Source organism: Acinonyx jubatus, chromosome A1 (genome assembly GCF_027475565.1).
Source record: "Acinonyx jubatus isolate Ajub_Pintada_27869175 chromosome A1, VMU_Ajub_asm_v1.0, whole genome shotgun sequence".
NCBI classification, from domain to species: domain Eukaryota; kingdom Metazoa; phylum Chordata; class Mammalia; order Carnivora; family Felidae; genus Acinonyx; species Acinonyx jubatus.
The window spans coordinates 192,436,046-192,450,293 of NC_069380.1; the positions used below are offsets into that span (position 1 = coordinate 192,436,046).

At 45.8% G+C, this 14,248-nt stretch overlaps 1 protein-coding gene across 2 annotated transcripts in view; it reads left to right on the forward strand.

The window, feature by feature from the left end:
* Nucleotides 1-283: 283 nt before the first annotated feature.
* GLRA1 (glycine receptor alpha 1) overlaps nucleotides 284-14,248 on the forward strand; it is an 82,447-nt gene continuing 68,482 nt past the window's right edge. For both annotated transcript variants that reach the window (XM_015063962.3, XM_015063963.3), the window contains exon 1: nucleotides 284-1,150. In XM_015063962.3, the coding sequence (XP_014919448.1) occupies nucleotides 1,095-1,150 (56 nt within the window). In that variant the 5' untranslated portion in view covers nucleotides 284-1,094. The remainder of the gene's footprint in view (nucleotides 1,151-14,248) is intronic.

A 14,248-nucleotide genomic window follows, 5' to 3' on the forward strand; every position in this document is an offset into this window, starting at 1 on the left:
AAAGAAGAGTCGAGGATCTCGTCCAGCACTTTAAGCGTTAAACTCAACCTAGAGTCTAAAACGCGATTGGCCAAACACTGAGAAAAGATCTGGTTTTCGCAGCCGTGGGCCAATGAGCACCTCGAGTGGGAGGGTTTGAAGATACTAAGGAGTTTTTCCCCCCTTTTTTTCCTCTCCACCCCCTCCCATCGGCCTTCGCCCGCCCCCCTCCCAGCTCGCATGCCGCCAGTTTGTTAAATTAATGCAGTAAGAAAGTCTGAAGATCTGAGGGAGTCCTGGCCAAAGGAAGATGGGCGAGCTCAGAAAATCGAGATGCATCTGAAGCCCTGGGCTCCTCAGCCCCGCGGGGTCGCCATGGACCCTGACAGCCCCTGAAACTTGCCCTGAGCTCTCTCATGCCTGCAGCCCTGAGCAATGGGACACCTTTCCTGCAGCGATCATAACTTATTCGGCGGGGACCAGAGAACAGGGATCGCAAGGCGACAACAGACTCGCACGCAGGCAGGGAAACGAGATTCCGGGACTCGGTCGCGATGCGCCAGCCTGGCACATTCTCCGGTATTTAACTGAAGGCAGCACCGTCCATCGCTTTCCCTGGCCCCTAGCCCCCTCAGGCCAGCCCAGGGGCATAAAGCCCTGCTCTCTCTACCCAAGATGCTCGCCCAATCTAACGGTCGGAGGCCAGCGCTCTGATCGCCACAGAAGATTTTTTTCCCTTGCATGGAGCTGGCCGTTTAAACAGAAAAACAGGGGTAAAAAAGAAAATATACCCACCCCCAAACGTGCCTCCCCAGCGCCGCAGGGAGCCAACAGACAAGCTGGAGTTTAACAAACAGCAATACTCTTCGCGCTCCTGAAAAGCAGGGCTGGACGCTCTCCGTGGTGCTGAAACGCTTCACGGCTGCCTCTGTCCGTGGTACCTACAGCCCCCTCGTTCCAATTTCCCCTGGGGCTCTCCCTCCGCGCCCCTGTTCTCCACCTCCCCTTAGCATCTGGATTATTTTTTCAATAGCGCTCGCTGGTTTTGTAAGTGCCAATTTGAAACATTTTTTACCCTCATAACTCGTGGACTACAAAGCACAAGGACCTGAAAAATGTACAGCTTCAATACTCTTCGACTCTACCTTTGGGAGACCATTGTATTCTTCAGGTATGCAATTTTCTACTGACCACATCGCTGTAATGGAAATGGGGGAAAGGAGCACTGAGGCTGACTCTGTCCGTTATCCCTTCATTTTGGGGGGAAGGGGCTGCTGTATACCGCTGCAATCGGGTCCTTCCATCCCCCGCTCCCCCACCCCACCCCTCCCGCAGGGTGTCTGGCTTGTGCGTGGAGGTCTGAGACAGTCGCTGCTCTAGCAGCTGTTTGCCTGTTTTTTTGTGATTTGTTTGTCCTTCCATCTGCTATACCCCCGCCCCATCACTGGCCCCCAGCCCCTCTGCATATTGGCTTTCACTGGGCAGAGGACTTTAAGGGGAAGCTTTTGGAGTTACTCAGTTTAATTAGGACTGCATTCTCTCTAACCGCAGTGCCGAAAACCTCAGCTCTCCCGTCTGGGAGCCAAGTGACAACTAGCGGTGACGGGGAAGGTTGCACTCGAGCTCACTGGACACAGAACATTTCATTTTCTCTCCTTTTTTGTTGTTGTTTTCTTTTTCTGCGTGGGGCGGGGGGGGGGGGGGGAGTAGGCTGAGGCTTAGTGCTTGGAAACAATAGTGTTATGACCTCCGGTTGTAAAGCCCTGAACTTGGGTGCAGAGTGGATCTACTTAGGAACAGATTCTGGGAAAGATTTCCCTTTAGAAACTTTGACTCCCTCCTCTCACCCACTCACCTTTCCAAACTCTTACTTTGTTAGCTGCAGATCCTGAACTGATGGACAATTCTTGTTTGTTTTGTTTAATTTATGTCTGTCCCTGAATCTGTAGCTGAGTTCCCTCATCCGTTATCTCTTCAGGTTAAAATTTTCTGCCTACAGGCTTAGCATTCTATGTTAGTACAAGTGAAAAGTGAAAAATCACCCTCTTCAGGAAGCATTGAAATAGATAGTTCTTTTGTAAGTGGGTGAATCAGCCATCGTCAGAGATGGTTATGATAAATTCCATTTATATGAATTGAAAAAAATTATTCTTCCTCCATGACCCGCAGGGATCATTAATCTTCCTCATTTTAGATACCTGCCTCTCATGTTTTACCATGGCACTGTATTAACAGCCATTTGAAAAGCCCACTCTAGGTTATTTTTAAAAATAAGTAACCACCAAATATTATTCTCTCCCATCATAAACCAGCAACTAATTATTGCTTTTCCTTTTAACATTGTGGAGAATTCTGCATATGAATTGTTAGTTTGACTAACCTGTCGGTTGGTTTATTAAATGAATGACTCCTCCCCCAACCCCGGATTATAAGGGTCTATATGTGAACCTCTCTTCATGTCTTTCTCTTGAGATGGAGAAAAGACCCCCTCCTTCCCTGAGATACCCAACGCTAAAGCTTCGAATCTCTAGTTCAAATAATTCTTTGATAGGCCATAGTCCTGCCCACAGCTCAGAATGCAAATAGTCAGGGAGTCAGATAGAATGAAAAAGTGCAACGATCCAGGGCCCTGTGAAATGTAGCTACTTTATGGAGGAATGGGCAGGAAGTATCCTCTTAATATCAAATCCTTTCTCCCTTACATACATATAGAACTGTAAAATGCCGCGGAGGTGGGGTACTTGGTAACATTTGTATGCAAATTGATTCTCTGTTTGGCTTACCGAGACAGAACTGAACCAGAAAGATTAAAGAGCAAATTAATAGGACCAAGCACATCACTTCCCCCCACCCCGCCACCACACACACACACCCGACTCCTTTTTTATTGATGAACAGTACGTTTGATTTTCTTCTCCCCGACATTGTCTTTCACAAAAGGGAGACGCGGTCTAAAAGGTTTGCATTGTAATCATTTCGAGAAGGTGATGAATCCACTGTGCTAATTCTTTAAGTAAACTGGTGGTAGCCCATCAGGAAACATCACTCTACATCTCCTTCCCCTACATGTGTCAAGGCATATCTGAGCTACAATGTGTATGGGATTCTGTGTTTATAAGGAAAGAAAAGTCATGACTCTGGAGAGCTGGGAAGGGATTGGTACCACTGCACTTTCAAAATATAGGAATGACTACATCATCTGAGGAGTCAATGTTGTTTCAGAACTGTTCTGAAACATAAAATAATGAAGCTAGGAATTGAACTCGGGAAATACCCTCAGCAATTTTTCAGAGAGATTGGAAAAAAAAGGTCAAAAGGAGGGAAAGTATTATCCTTGTGTCATTGGCACTTTCATTTCTAACTCTCTCATTTTTTAAATTTTAGGTGAAAATACAGAAGCATTAAAATCTGGGGACTCAATAAAATTGTATGTGGGGGTAAATGGAGACTGGCAGCCTAGCAGGTTCCATGTGAATAACCCTTTCTCCCCCAAGGGACAGGCACCGTGTTGGAATGAGCCAATCCAATCATCTCAGGCACCCAGGTACTACTTAGATTAAATGATGCCAGCTGCTCACCTTGTTGGGGGAAATCTGGGGGCTAGAAAAGGAAAGGCCATCAATAACAGAAGTGCTGCTGCATTAGTACATCACCAGCGAAATGGCCATAATGACAGTAAACAGTAAAACAAAACAGCAGTCGAAGTGAGGCAGAAACCTCATATGGTGCCAACACAGAGAACGCATTGAGGCCTTCAAAAGAGCTGAAGGGGAGAGAGACATAGGGTACTGGGACACAAACAGCATTGCAGTGCTCATCAACTGTGACCCCATAAGTAAAATGAGGTGATTTGGCTGAAGTTCCTCCTTTGGTATTTTAAAAGCCTATGGTTCTAAAACCATGAGTGACATCCTAGGATTCGATAACCTAAATTTTGTCTCTTTGTTTGCAGTTGGAGATGGGGCTTTATAGCCAGACTGGCCAAAAATAATAGACAAAGATATGGTTTTTGGGGGTTTTTTTAATGGTAGAAGCACATTCCTTTCAACCTCCTTTGCAAGCCAAAGGGAACTTGCTTTGATTCACAGAACGCTTACCTTCTAGCTTATGGCTGGAAAGGCCCAGGAAGACCCCAACATTTTTTATCTTCTGGGTAATTCATAGCGTGTAACTGTGTTTCTCAGTCTCGGCACTACTGACATTTTGAACTGGATAATCTTTATTAGGAGGGCTGTCCTGTGCATTGTAAGATGTTCAGCAGTACCGTGGCCTCGGTGACATCCCCTCCCCCCAGTCATGACTATCAAAAATGTCTCCAGACCCTGCCAAAAATCCTGGGGTAGGGAGTGCAAAAATTGTATGCAGTTGAGAACCACTGGTATTGAATAACCAAATTCTTAATCTGCTGTTCCGATGTCCTAATTACAATGAGGAGAAAAGTCTAGTTTCCTTGAGAACATGCCCCCCATGAACCACACAAATCACCCCAATGAAGCAAAAAGGGACCTAGCTCATGCTTGCAAAGGGAATAAAGGGAGAGGAGATAAACCAAGTCTAACCCATGGATGGTTTTGCCATGCTTCCTTGCACAGGGCTTTGTGCTGAATATGACACTCATTTGTTAAGAAAGGTCACTAAAATCTTGAAGGAAAGATGTTTCTATTCACACAAGGGTCAAGAGAAACATGGCAGATAGATTGTTTCATATCTGGGTCCTGGAAACCCACCCAGTTGGAAGGTAAATGAGTTTTCTTTTGAGGTGCCCCCTCTGGATCTCTTCCTCCCAGTAGCATAGCTGTATTTTCCCTCAAATCTTACCCGCTGCATTTTGGGCACTGCAGAAAGCATTTAAGAGCTTCTGAAATGGGCCAAGGACTTTTTTACCGAGGAAAGAAGTTCCTTGGGCAAGCTTGCACCAGGCCCAATCAAACTGTCAGTCTACCCTCTTCTGGGGGCTTAGGAACCTTGAGTAAGAGAAAAGAAAACATCACATCTTTTATTCCCAAAGGATAGCTTAGATACGGCCCCTAGGCTGGTAAATAGAGTTATGAATTGGCGCATAACTTCTGTGTATTTGCAAAACTGGTGATGACCTATCAGGGGATATTTAGGGAATTTATCCCTGAGACCAACTTAACTCCGAAAGAGGTTGCAAATGTGGTGCAGTGGAGAAAGCAGTTAGGCTAGGATTTGAAAGCCCCCTGTTCTAAAGTGAGCTCTGCTCCCATCCTGCAGCATGGCTTTCATAAGACTCTGCATCATGGGGACTCAGTTTGCTTACCAATCAACTCAAATGACTGATTCCAACACCCCTATGTTGCCTCCAGCCTGGGATAAGGTCTTTGTGAAAGACAGAGGCCCACACCCACAAAGGCTCAGAATGAACTTGCTTCAACACTGACGCTGCCTTCATTTCTTCACTAGGCATTTATTTATCATGTATTTATGTGTCCAGTCCCAAACTCTGCACTCTATGGGGGACACGGAGGTAACAGATGCCACAGTCCCTGTCCTTGCAGAAAGAGGAGACACTGCTCCCTTTAAAGCTACATTAAAAACCTCTTTCCTTCTTCAGAGGGCCCGCAGAGCTCCTCTCCCGACAGCCTGTGTACGCGTCCTGCGACAGCATCGCATTTATGTGGGCGTCATTAACTTTATTTCCTTCATCAGCTGGCAGAAGCCAGAATGATTTTTAAGACGGATGGCACTGTCTCCCGCCTGGCCATCTTGACGCTATTCTGCAGGTTTTCTGCTGCTTTAGGCAAAGCGGACTTGGCCCAAAGGGCAGGAGACCTGGGATCCAGAATTTAGCTAGTGGCCTGACCTTGACAGGGTTCCATGACCTTTCTGGCCCTCAGTTTCCCCAGCTGTAAGATGAAGGGAATCAACACATCAATCTCTCTAAAATCATTTTTAACTGTGCCAGTTAAGAATTGTCCTCCTCCAATCTCCATGATAGAATGCTTTTGGTTAAAAAATATTGCCTCATATTTCAATTGTTATATGAAGTAGTGACATTGCATTATATGCAGACTCAAAAGTCTGAAAGAACTGAGGACCTCATTAAGCAACTTCACTCTGGAGGGTTATCACATTCTAGATACGATTATTAACAAATCGCATGGATATGTCTCTCTCCCCCAGGAAATGCTTTGGATGATGAGAAAACATGGTGTTTGATTACTGTCCCCATAGATCTGAAGAGGAGCATGAAAAGAGACCAAAAGTTTCTATACTTTTATCAGGGATTCTTTTTTGGTTTTTTTCCTCGCCCATAAAGTCTATGCTTTTAAAATTTTGTTAACCAAATCCTATACACCATTAACTTATTTTCCCCATTTTTATTAATCGAAGGCATCCATAACTGCCTTTGATAATGTTCAGAAATACTAAACATCATGGTATAGACAGTGTCGCCACACTGAGTTGACCTAAGAAAAAAACAAAAGCAAAGACACGTGATGCCTTTTAGTTAGTCCATAGAGCTTTGTCAGAAGTAAATATGCAATTTGTTAGAGTCTCTGAAATGTTTAAAATGGATTCCGAATCCTCATTACTATTTCATGAACCCCATAGGTATCCAGGGACCCCATTTGGGAAACATTAAAGTTGATTTATTCTATATAGCTCCAAGATAAGAACTGGAGCAAATTAATGGGTAATTATTTTACTGTACACACACACAAATTCTAGCTCAATGTAATTTGGAACTTTCTGACAGATTTGTCAAGTGGTGCAATGGGCTGCCTCAGTGGTAGTAAGGGTCCCTGTCACCGGAAGAATGAAGGCAGAGAAACCCACCTCCCATGAGAGATGTAGAAGAAATCCAAGCTGCTTTTGAGGATTGAGATTTGTAATTTACTGCAAAAAAGTAAATGAATGCAGGTCAGGGACAAATCTTTACGATATTTATATTCCCTCTTTTCCTGATCCTCAAATTACCCTCCGATCTTTGTAAGCTCTCTGGGTACACCCTAAACACACATTCACTCATAACTTTTCCTTCTTTAAAATGGACTGGTGACGAATAAATTGGGCAATGAATACACACACACGATGCAACAAAGGATTATTAAAAGAAACCACCTGGTTATGTAAGAGGCTGGTTTTAAGAAATGAGAAGAACCTCAGACTAAGAAAATGTCAGAGCCAAAAAAGACCCCTAGAAAATGCACTGGTCTACAGACAAGTCCACAGGCACGGCTCGTGTTCACAGGACCGATGGCCTGTATGGCTGAAGGCCTCTTGGCCCCGAACTCCCTCTGTCCCTTCTGAACCAACCCTCTGGTAAGCCCAACACACAACTGACCCCCCATAGGGCCAGCTAGCAAATGCGTTCAGAAAGCACGTTAGAAGGGAACAATGCCCTGAGATGCTGAGGAGACGGACTTATCCGCACAGTGCCTATGCTTTGTAATGCAAGCTCTTATGAGGGGTGCTGAGGCCCCAAAGCCTTTGAAACTCCTTATAAAGGATCGCTTTGTGGTTTTCTGAAGTTGATATTGTCCAAGTCTCCCGAGGCTAATTCAGTGCAATTAGATTACCACTCTCCGCCTTTGGATTCGGCTGTTTTTCAGTGTCCATTGCTAAATGAGTTTACCGTCTTAACAGGGAGCTGCTGACAGTCATTAATCCCAGCCGTGAAATGGGCAGCGTTCTCTCTTGCTTCGTGTACTGGGCAACCCACAGGCACCTAGAGTATAAGCCTCTACTCCCTTCCTGGCAAGGTCCGTCCTCAATTTCCCTCCCATTCTCCCCCAGAAAATCACACTTTCCCTTCAGCGAGTCTTAAGTACCAACAGAATCATGGAAACTTAAGGCAATTCTAGAATTCAACAGCTCTCCAATCTAGCAGTGAGCGGCTTGTCAAACGTAGAGTTCCCTACCATCGTACCAGACTACTGAAACAGGATCCTTCAGGCGGGGGACCCAGAAACCTATAATGTTACCAAGAGTCTCAAACTTTAGTGTGTGTATGAATCACCTGAGAATCTCAGTTAGATGCTGATTCAGGCTCAGAAGGTCTGGGCTGGGGGCGGTGAGAGTCTGCATTTCTAAGAACCCCCAGGTGATGCTAATGTTTCCATGGACCAACAGTTTGAGTAGCAAGGTTCTAAATGATCCTGGCTAGGGACCCCTGACATAGATCAACCCTTTTATTTTGCAGATGAAGAGAGGATAAATAACTTCCTGAAGGCTACAGAGTGAATGGCAGAGCTCCCAAGGTCCTGTGGGATTATGTTCGTCCCCCAAACTTACTCCCCCGCATGTCATCTCTAAGGGCTGTGTGCCCTCGACGCTGCCACTACACTTTCCTTCCTTTGGCACTCTCACACGCCGTCCTCCCTCACAGACACAAACCTCAGACAGCTATCCCCATTCCCTAACTGGTGGGTGGCCTGGGCCCTGAAGTCCTAGCACACCAAAAGCGCCCATTTACGCAGCCGGGCACACTAGCCATGTGATGCTGGATAAAGAGAAGGGGCACCTGAAGAATGGGCTTTAAAGCCGGGCACTGGGGGTGGGGGGTGGGCGGCCTAGGACGTAGCACTGAGAGTCTCTCGGGACTGATAGAGGAAGTAGATCAAGGTGATGAGAGGGAGGAAATCTGTGGTTTCTTTCTCCAACGATGACCCAACATAACTAGAGTATTGTTTAGGACTCCCAGATGTTCAGACACCATTGCCCCATTCTACCATCTGTCTGACCTCGGGACCACATCCTTCCTTCTTCTCTACCCCCTTTGACCTATTAACCTTTCCGCAAAGCACATTATGATCGTATACATCAAATGAAGTGACTGCTATGATCTTCGGCCTTTGCGAGCTGCGTGTTGATGGCGGTGTGCTCAGTTCTGCAACACTGCCCGGCTCCAGAGGAATGCGGCAAGTCCGCTGCAACCCTGGCTGCCGGGCAGAGGTGCAGCCCTCTCTTACAAGAGCACTTCGCAGTTTAAGGAGCGTTTCACGTTCACGATCCCATGGGAGCTTCCCAATCACCTTAAAAAACAGATACAAGACAGCGGTTACTATCCCCATTTTAGAGTTAAGAAAACTGAGGTTTGGAGAAGTGACTTGCCGAACACCCTGCTGTTACTCTCAGGGTAAATCCAGGATTCAAATATAGATCTCCTTTCTCCTAGCTCACCACACCGCCATATATATATATTCCTAAGCCACAGCCCTGGGGAGCCGGGGCATTTATCAGGCTAACAGCCCTCACCCTCTGCCAGTGGGCTGCAGTGGGAGGGTGGCAGGAAGCTCCTGACAGGAGAGCTGGGAATTTCCCATCAGGCCTTTAGTTCGACAGTCATATTCTTCTGATTCTGAGCCAGATACGGATTTCCCTTTCTCTGTTCCTGATCATTTTTAATTGTACAATATAGGCATATATTCTCTTTTCAAAAAAATCTAATACTAGACTTAAGCTTAAAACTCCCCCTTTGGTATGATCTCCAGGTCCCTCCCAGCTTTATGTTTCCTTAAGGGGTATTGTACTTGATCATTTTTATTCATATATGGGTGTGCATGCGTAGACGTATACATACACACATGTGGGTATCACTATTGAAATATATACGTGTAGACTATCATTTCATGGAATTATATTGCCTACATAAGTCTGCAATTCATTTCGTTCGCATCTCCACAGGTCTTGGGAAGCTTTACCTGTTGAGGCACACAGCTCACCTCATTCTTTTAACTATTGCAACCATTTCATGTTGTGTGTATTCCATTGTTTTCCAGCCATCCCCCCCCACTGATGGGCATTTATACTTTTTTTTTCTAAGTTTTCCACTGCCTTCAGTGCTGCAATAATCACAGTGTACCTACATCTTTGTGAACACATGTGACATTTTTCCAGGCAGATAACAAGAACAAGAAATGGAACGGCTGGGGCACAGAACATGTGCATCTTTTATGCTAATAGATACTGCAGTCTGCCATTCCTTTCTTCCTGAATCTTCCCTCCTCGCTCTCTTGTGCTGCTCCCTCTCAGCCTGGGCCGTAACAATGCACTAATAATAGTTGTTACTATTTATTGAACATTTATCGAATGCCAGGTACTGTGCTAGCAACATCACGTGCCTCGTCTCGTAAGCCCACAAAAACCCTTAGACAGAAGTACTAGTATATTCCCATTTATAGGTGACAAAACTGAGGCATAAAGAAGTTATGTAATTTGCCCAAGCTAAGACCACTAGCAAGAGGCAAAATCAAGATTCAAAACCAGGCTGACTCCATAAAACACTCTTTTAACCACTGCACTGACACTGTTACTCCCAGAATGAACCGGGAGGGGGAGAGAGGGGACTGAACTGGATGAGAAAGACAGAGGTAGAAAAGAGACTAATTTCCCTCTCTAGATGATCAGGGGCTCATCTCTTTCCGAGGGCCCATCTCTTTCTAGATCATAATAAAGTTAACATACATCCATAAGTAGCTGAGTTTTCAATCTCCACCCTTCTCACGGGAGGGGAATGGCACTAACTCCCACCCGCGTTCCAGAGGGTCATGGTTGGGGCTCTAAGGGCAGACAGGTTGCTGCAGCCTTTTCTTCTTTATGCACCTGCACCTGCCTCGTGACGAAAAGCGCTCAGATAAAAGAGCTATCGAGGGTTCTGTGAGAGAATTTCTGACCTGGTGGGGAGGAAAAGGAGAAAGCCAGCACCAATCCTGGCCCTTTTGTTTTTTTTAATTGTTAATTGCTGGCCCTTAGTACTCACATCAGAGCAAAGCCTCACATCCTAACCCACAAACACACAAGACCAGGAACACCAGTTTCCTTTTACCTTCCCTGAAGGAGGTTGGAGATACAGCCCGAGCTCCAGCCCTCACCACAGGCTCCAAATTTGCCTTTCCCAAGGCACACCCAATGATGGGCTTCTCAGAATATCCCTGGGAGGGGAGGGGCTGGGTTGCTCAGTCGGTTAAGTGTCCGACTTCCGCTCAGGTCATGATCTCACAGTTTGTGAGTTCGAGCCCCACATTGGGCTCTGTGCTGATGCTCAGAGCCTGGATCCTGCTTCAGATTCGGTGTCTCCCTCTTTCTGCCCCTCCTCCACTCGTGCTCTGTCTCTATCTCAAAAATAAATAAACTTAAAAAAAAAAAAGAATATCCCTAGGCAGGGGAAACCGCACCCAGGGCCCGAGGAGGGTGGTGGGTGGTGGGAGCAGAACGGGGCCAGGAGGCAAGGACGGGGCCAGCTCTCCTATCATGAGCTGCACTCCAGACCTGGCCTGTGGGAAGCCCAAAACTGTTGCCTCAGACACCTGTTTTCAACAGGCCTGCTGCTAATAGCAGAAAAAAACACAATAAAAACAAAGCCTCCAAATATCAACCTTGAAATAAACTTGCTGGTTTGGTTACATTATAAGCATTCCATGTTTGCCATAAAATATTTAAATCACATGGGGAAATATGTTTAAAACCAAAATACACTGAAATCTTACCCCCCAGGGTAAATTACTCAACAGTTTGCTATTCATCCTTCCAGATGATTTTAATAACATAATGACCAAACCATGAGTGCTCGCTTTGTGCCTGACATCTTTCTAAAAGCTGAATATGTATTAACCCATGGAAGCTTCAGAACAATCCTGTAAGGCATTATTCATCCCATTTTATAGATGAGGTTACAGAGGAGGAAACAGAGAGGTTAAATAATTTTCCTAGGGTTACCCAGCTTGGAAACAGCAGTGCAAGATTGAAATCCAAGCAGTCTGGCTTCAGAGAGCCTTCAACTGCCATGTTCCACTAGTGAGCGTTTCTGTTCTACAAAAATGGGATTATACTAAACACCATGTTCTGCAACTTACCTTTTTTCACCCAGCAATATGTTGTCAGTGTGCACACAGATGCATCTCATTCCTTTTTGCATTTGCGCTGCCCTTTGCCGAGAATGCCAGGTTTGGGCAGGATATGGCTCTCAGCTTGTCACAACACAGCCCCTACCTCCACTTCCAGCTTCTTGCCTTCCCACAGACCAAATTCCAGCCCAAACTGAACTTCTCACCGGTCTCTGTAATATGCCCACTCTTCTCATCCCTGTACTATTCTCACACTCTTCCCTATCCCTCCATAAATCGAGAAACTCCCCGCCCCTCATTTCAGCCCTGAAAGGCACACCAGCCAGCCCCAGATTCAAGCTAATTTGATTTTGAATCCTGCCTCTGGCACTTCCTTGCTGTATGATCTTGGCAATTTACCCAACCTTTCTCATCTTAAAACTGTTCCTCATCTTAAAAACTGAAGACACAGTTGAGTGTCTGACTCTTGGTTTCAGGTCAGGTCCATGATCACATGGTTTGAGCCCACATCAGGCATGGTGTGTTCGAACCCTGCATCCGGGTCTTCACGGACAGCGTGAAGCCTGCTTGGGATTCTCTCTCTCTCTCTCTCTCTCTCTCTCTCTCTCTGCCCTTCCCCTGCTCATGTTCTCTCGCTCTCTCTTGCTCTCTCAAAATAAATAAATAAAATTAAATTAAAAAACTGAAGAGAACAACTTCACCAACAGATAAATGAAGTTACCTTTCAAGCACTTTTTCCGTGCAGAACTTAAGCCTTTAACAAAGGACAATCCCTTTTCCACTTCCCTAAGATCTTGTCCATGCCTCAAGATCCACCTCTAGCCCCACTGCCTCTGTGAGGCAGCCCCTGGACTGCCACCAGCCCCCTAAATGGGTGTAGACCCTCCTTCCTAAATCCTCTTGGAGAAGTAGGCATTACCCTTGGCACTCGGTTTACTCAAAGTGCCCTTACATACATTTGGGTGCCCTTCTGACTTCCCTACTGGACTGTGAGCCCTTCGAAGGCTAGGAACTGAATGAATTTTGTGGTACGTGTGGAAAGGGCAGCAAAAAGAAAAAGAACCCATCCCCTGGTGCTTCCCAGAATTTTCACCTTGTTCTCCCTCTTCCTCATAGACAGCATCATCCCAGCGGTTCATATATATTAGGTGTTTGGTGCTTGTTAAGTTGAATTACTTTGTCCCCACGTGCCTGCTCCCATCATCTTCCTGTTGGTTCTACAGAAGCCCAGGACCGGAAGGCTTCCAACCAGCCAGCCCCAAAACACTGCTGTGTCTCACCGTGATCCCTTTTTCCTCTAAGAAATGAGTCACAGTGAGAGGGAGCTGGACTCCCTCTCCCTGGCTCAGTAGCCATTGCAGTGAGCTTCTCAGTTTTATCCTCGCTGTCTGGCTGAGCAGGTTCTAACTCCAGGCCCTGCAAAACACCTGAGGCATCACAGCTAAAGTTGCTTCCCACCATGACTGAGGTCTGCAGAGAGGCTCCTTCCACGGGACAAGGCAAACTTTCTAAAACAGTTTTTAGTTGTGCCAAAAGCATGAACTTCAGTAGAGATAGTTTTCTTGATGTGACCTAAAACACTTAGTAGAAAAGAACAATTCTTGACAGGAGCCAAGAAAGGACTGCATCATATCCAGAGCAAAGGGGCTTGGAGGAATTCGTTGAATAGGCCTTGGAATATAGAAAGCTACACTTCCTGAAGAGGAGGGTGACATGTTTCAATAAAAGGGGTAACCCCATGCTGCCTCAAGTAAGACTGCACTAGGTAAAGACTATGGGTCTTTCCAGCATAATTCTTAAATTTTTTTTAAGTTTTATTTTTATTTTTTTTATGTTTATTTATTTTTGAGACAGAGAGAGACAGAGCATGAGCAGGAAAGGGGCAGAGAGAGAGGGAGACACAGAATGTGAAGCAGGCTGCAGGCTCTGAGCTGTCAGCACAGAGCCCGACACAGGGCTCGAACTCACGAACTGTGAGATCATGACCTGAGCCGAAGTTGGATGCTTAGCTGACTGAGCCACCCAGGTGCCCCTGCATAATTCTTAAATTAAGTTGGCTCATAGGACACCCAGCAGTTAAAAACTCTTGGGAATCAGATATATTCTAGAACCCTAGTTATATTACTTGATTCCTGTATGTCCTGGAGAAAGATTGTTCTTAGGACTCCTGAGCCTCAGTTTTCATCATCTGTAAAATGGCAATGATTAGTATCTGCCCCCCACACTGAAAAATCACCTGAAGGATTAAATGGGAGAAGGCATGGAGAGTGTTGGTGTGTGACACACAGAAATCGTGCGAAGCAGGAAACCATGATTACTATATTACAAGGGGAGAGGTGCAAAGCATTGTGGGAGCACAAAGAAGAGTGTAACTCTGCCTGGAGGTGGGAAGACAGCAAAAAGTCGAAGGAGCCAGGACACTTAAACTGGGCCACAAAGAATGACTAATCCACCAGGTG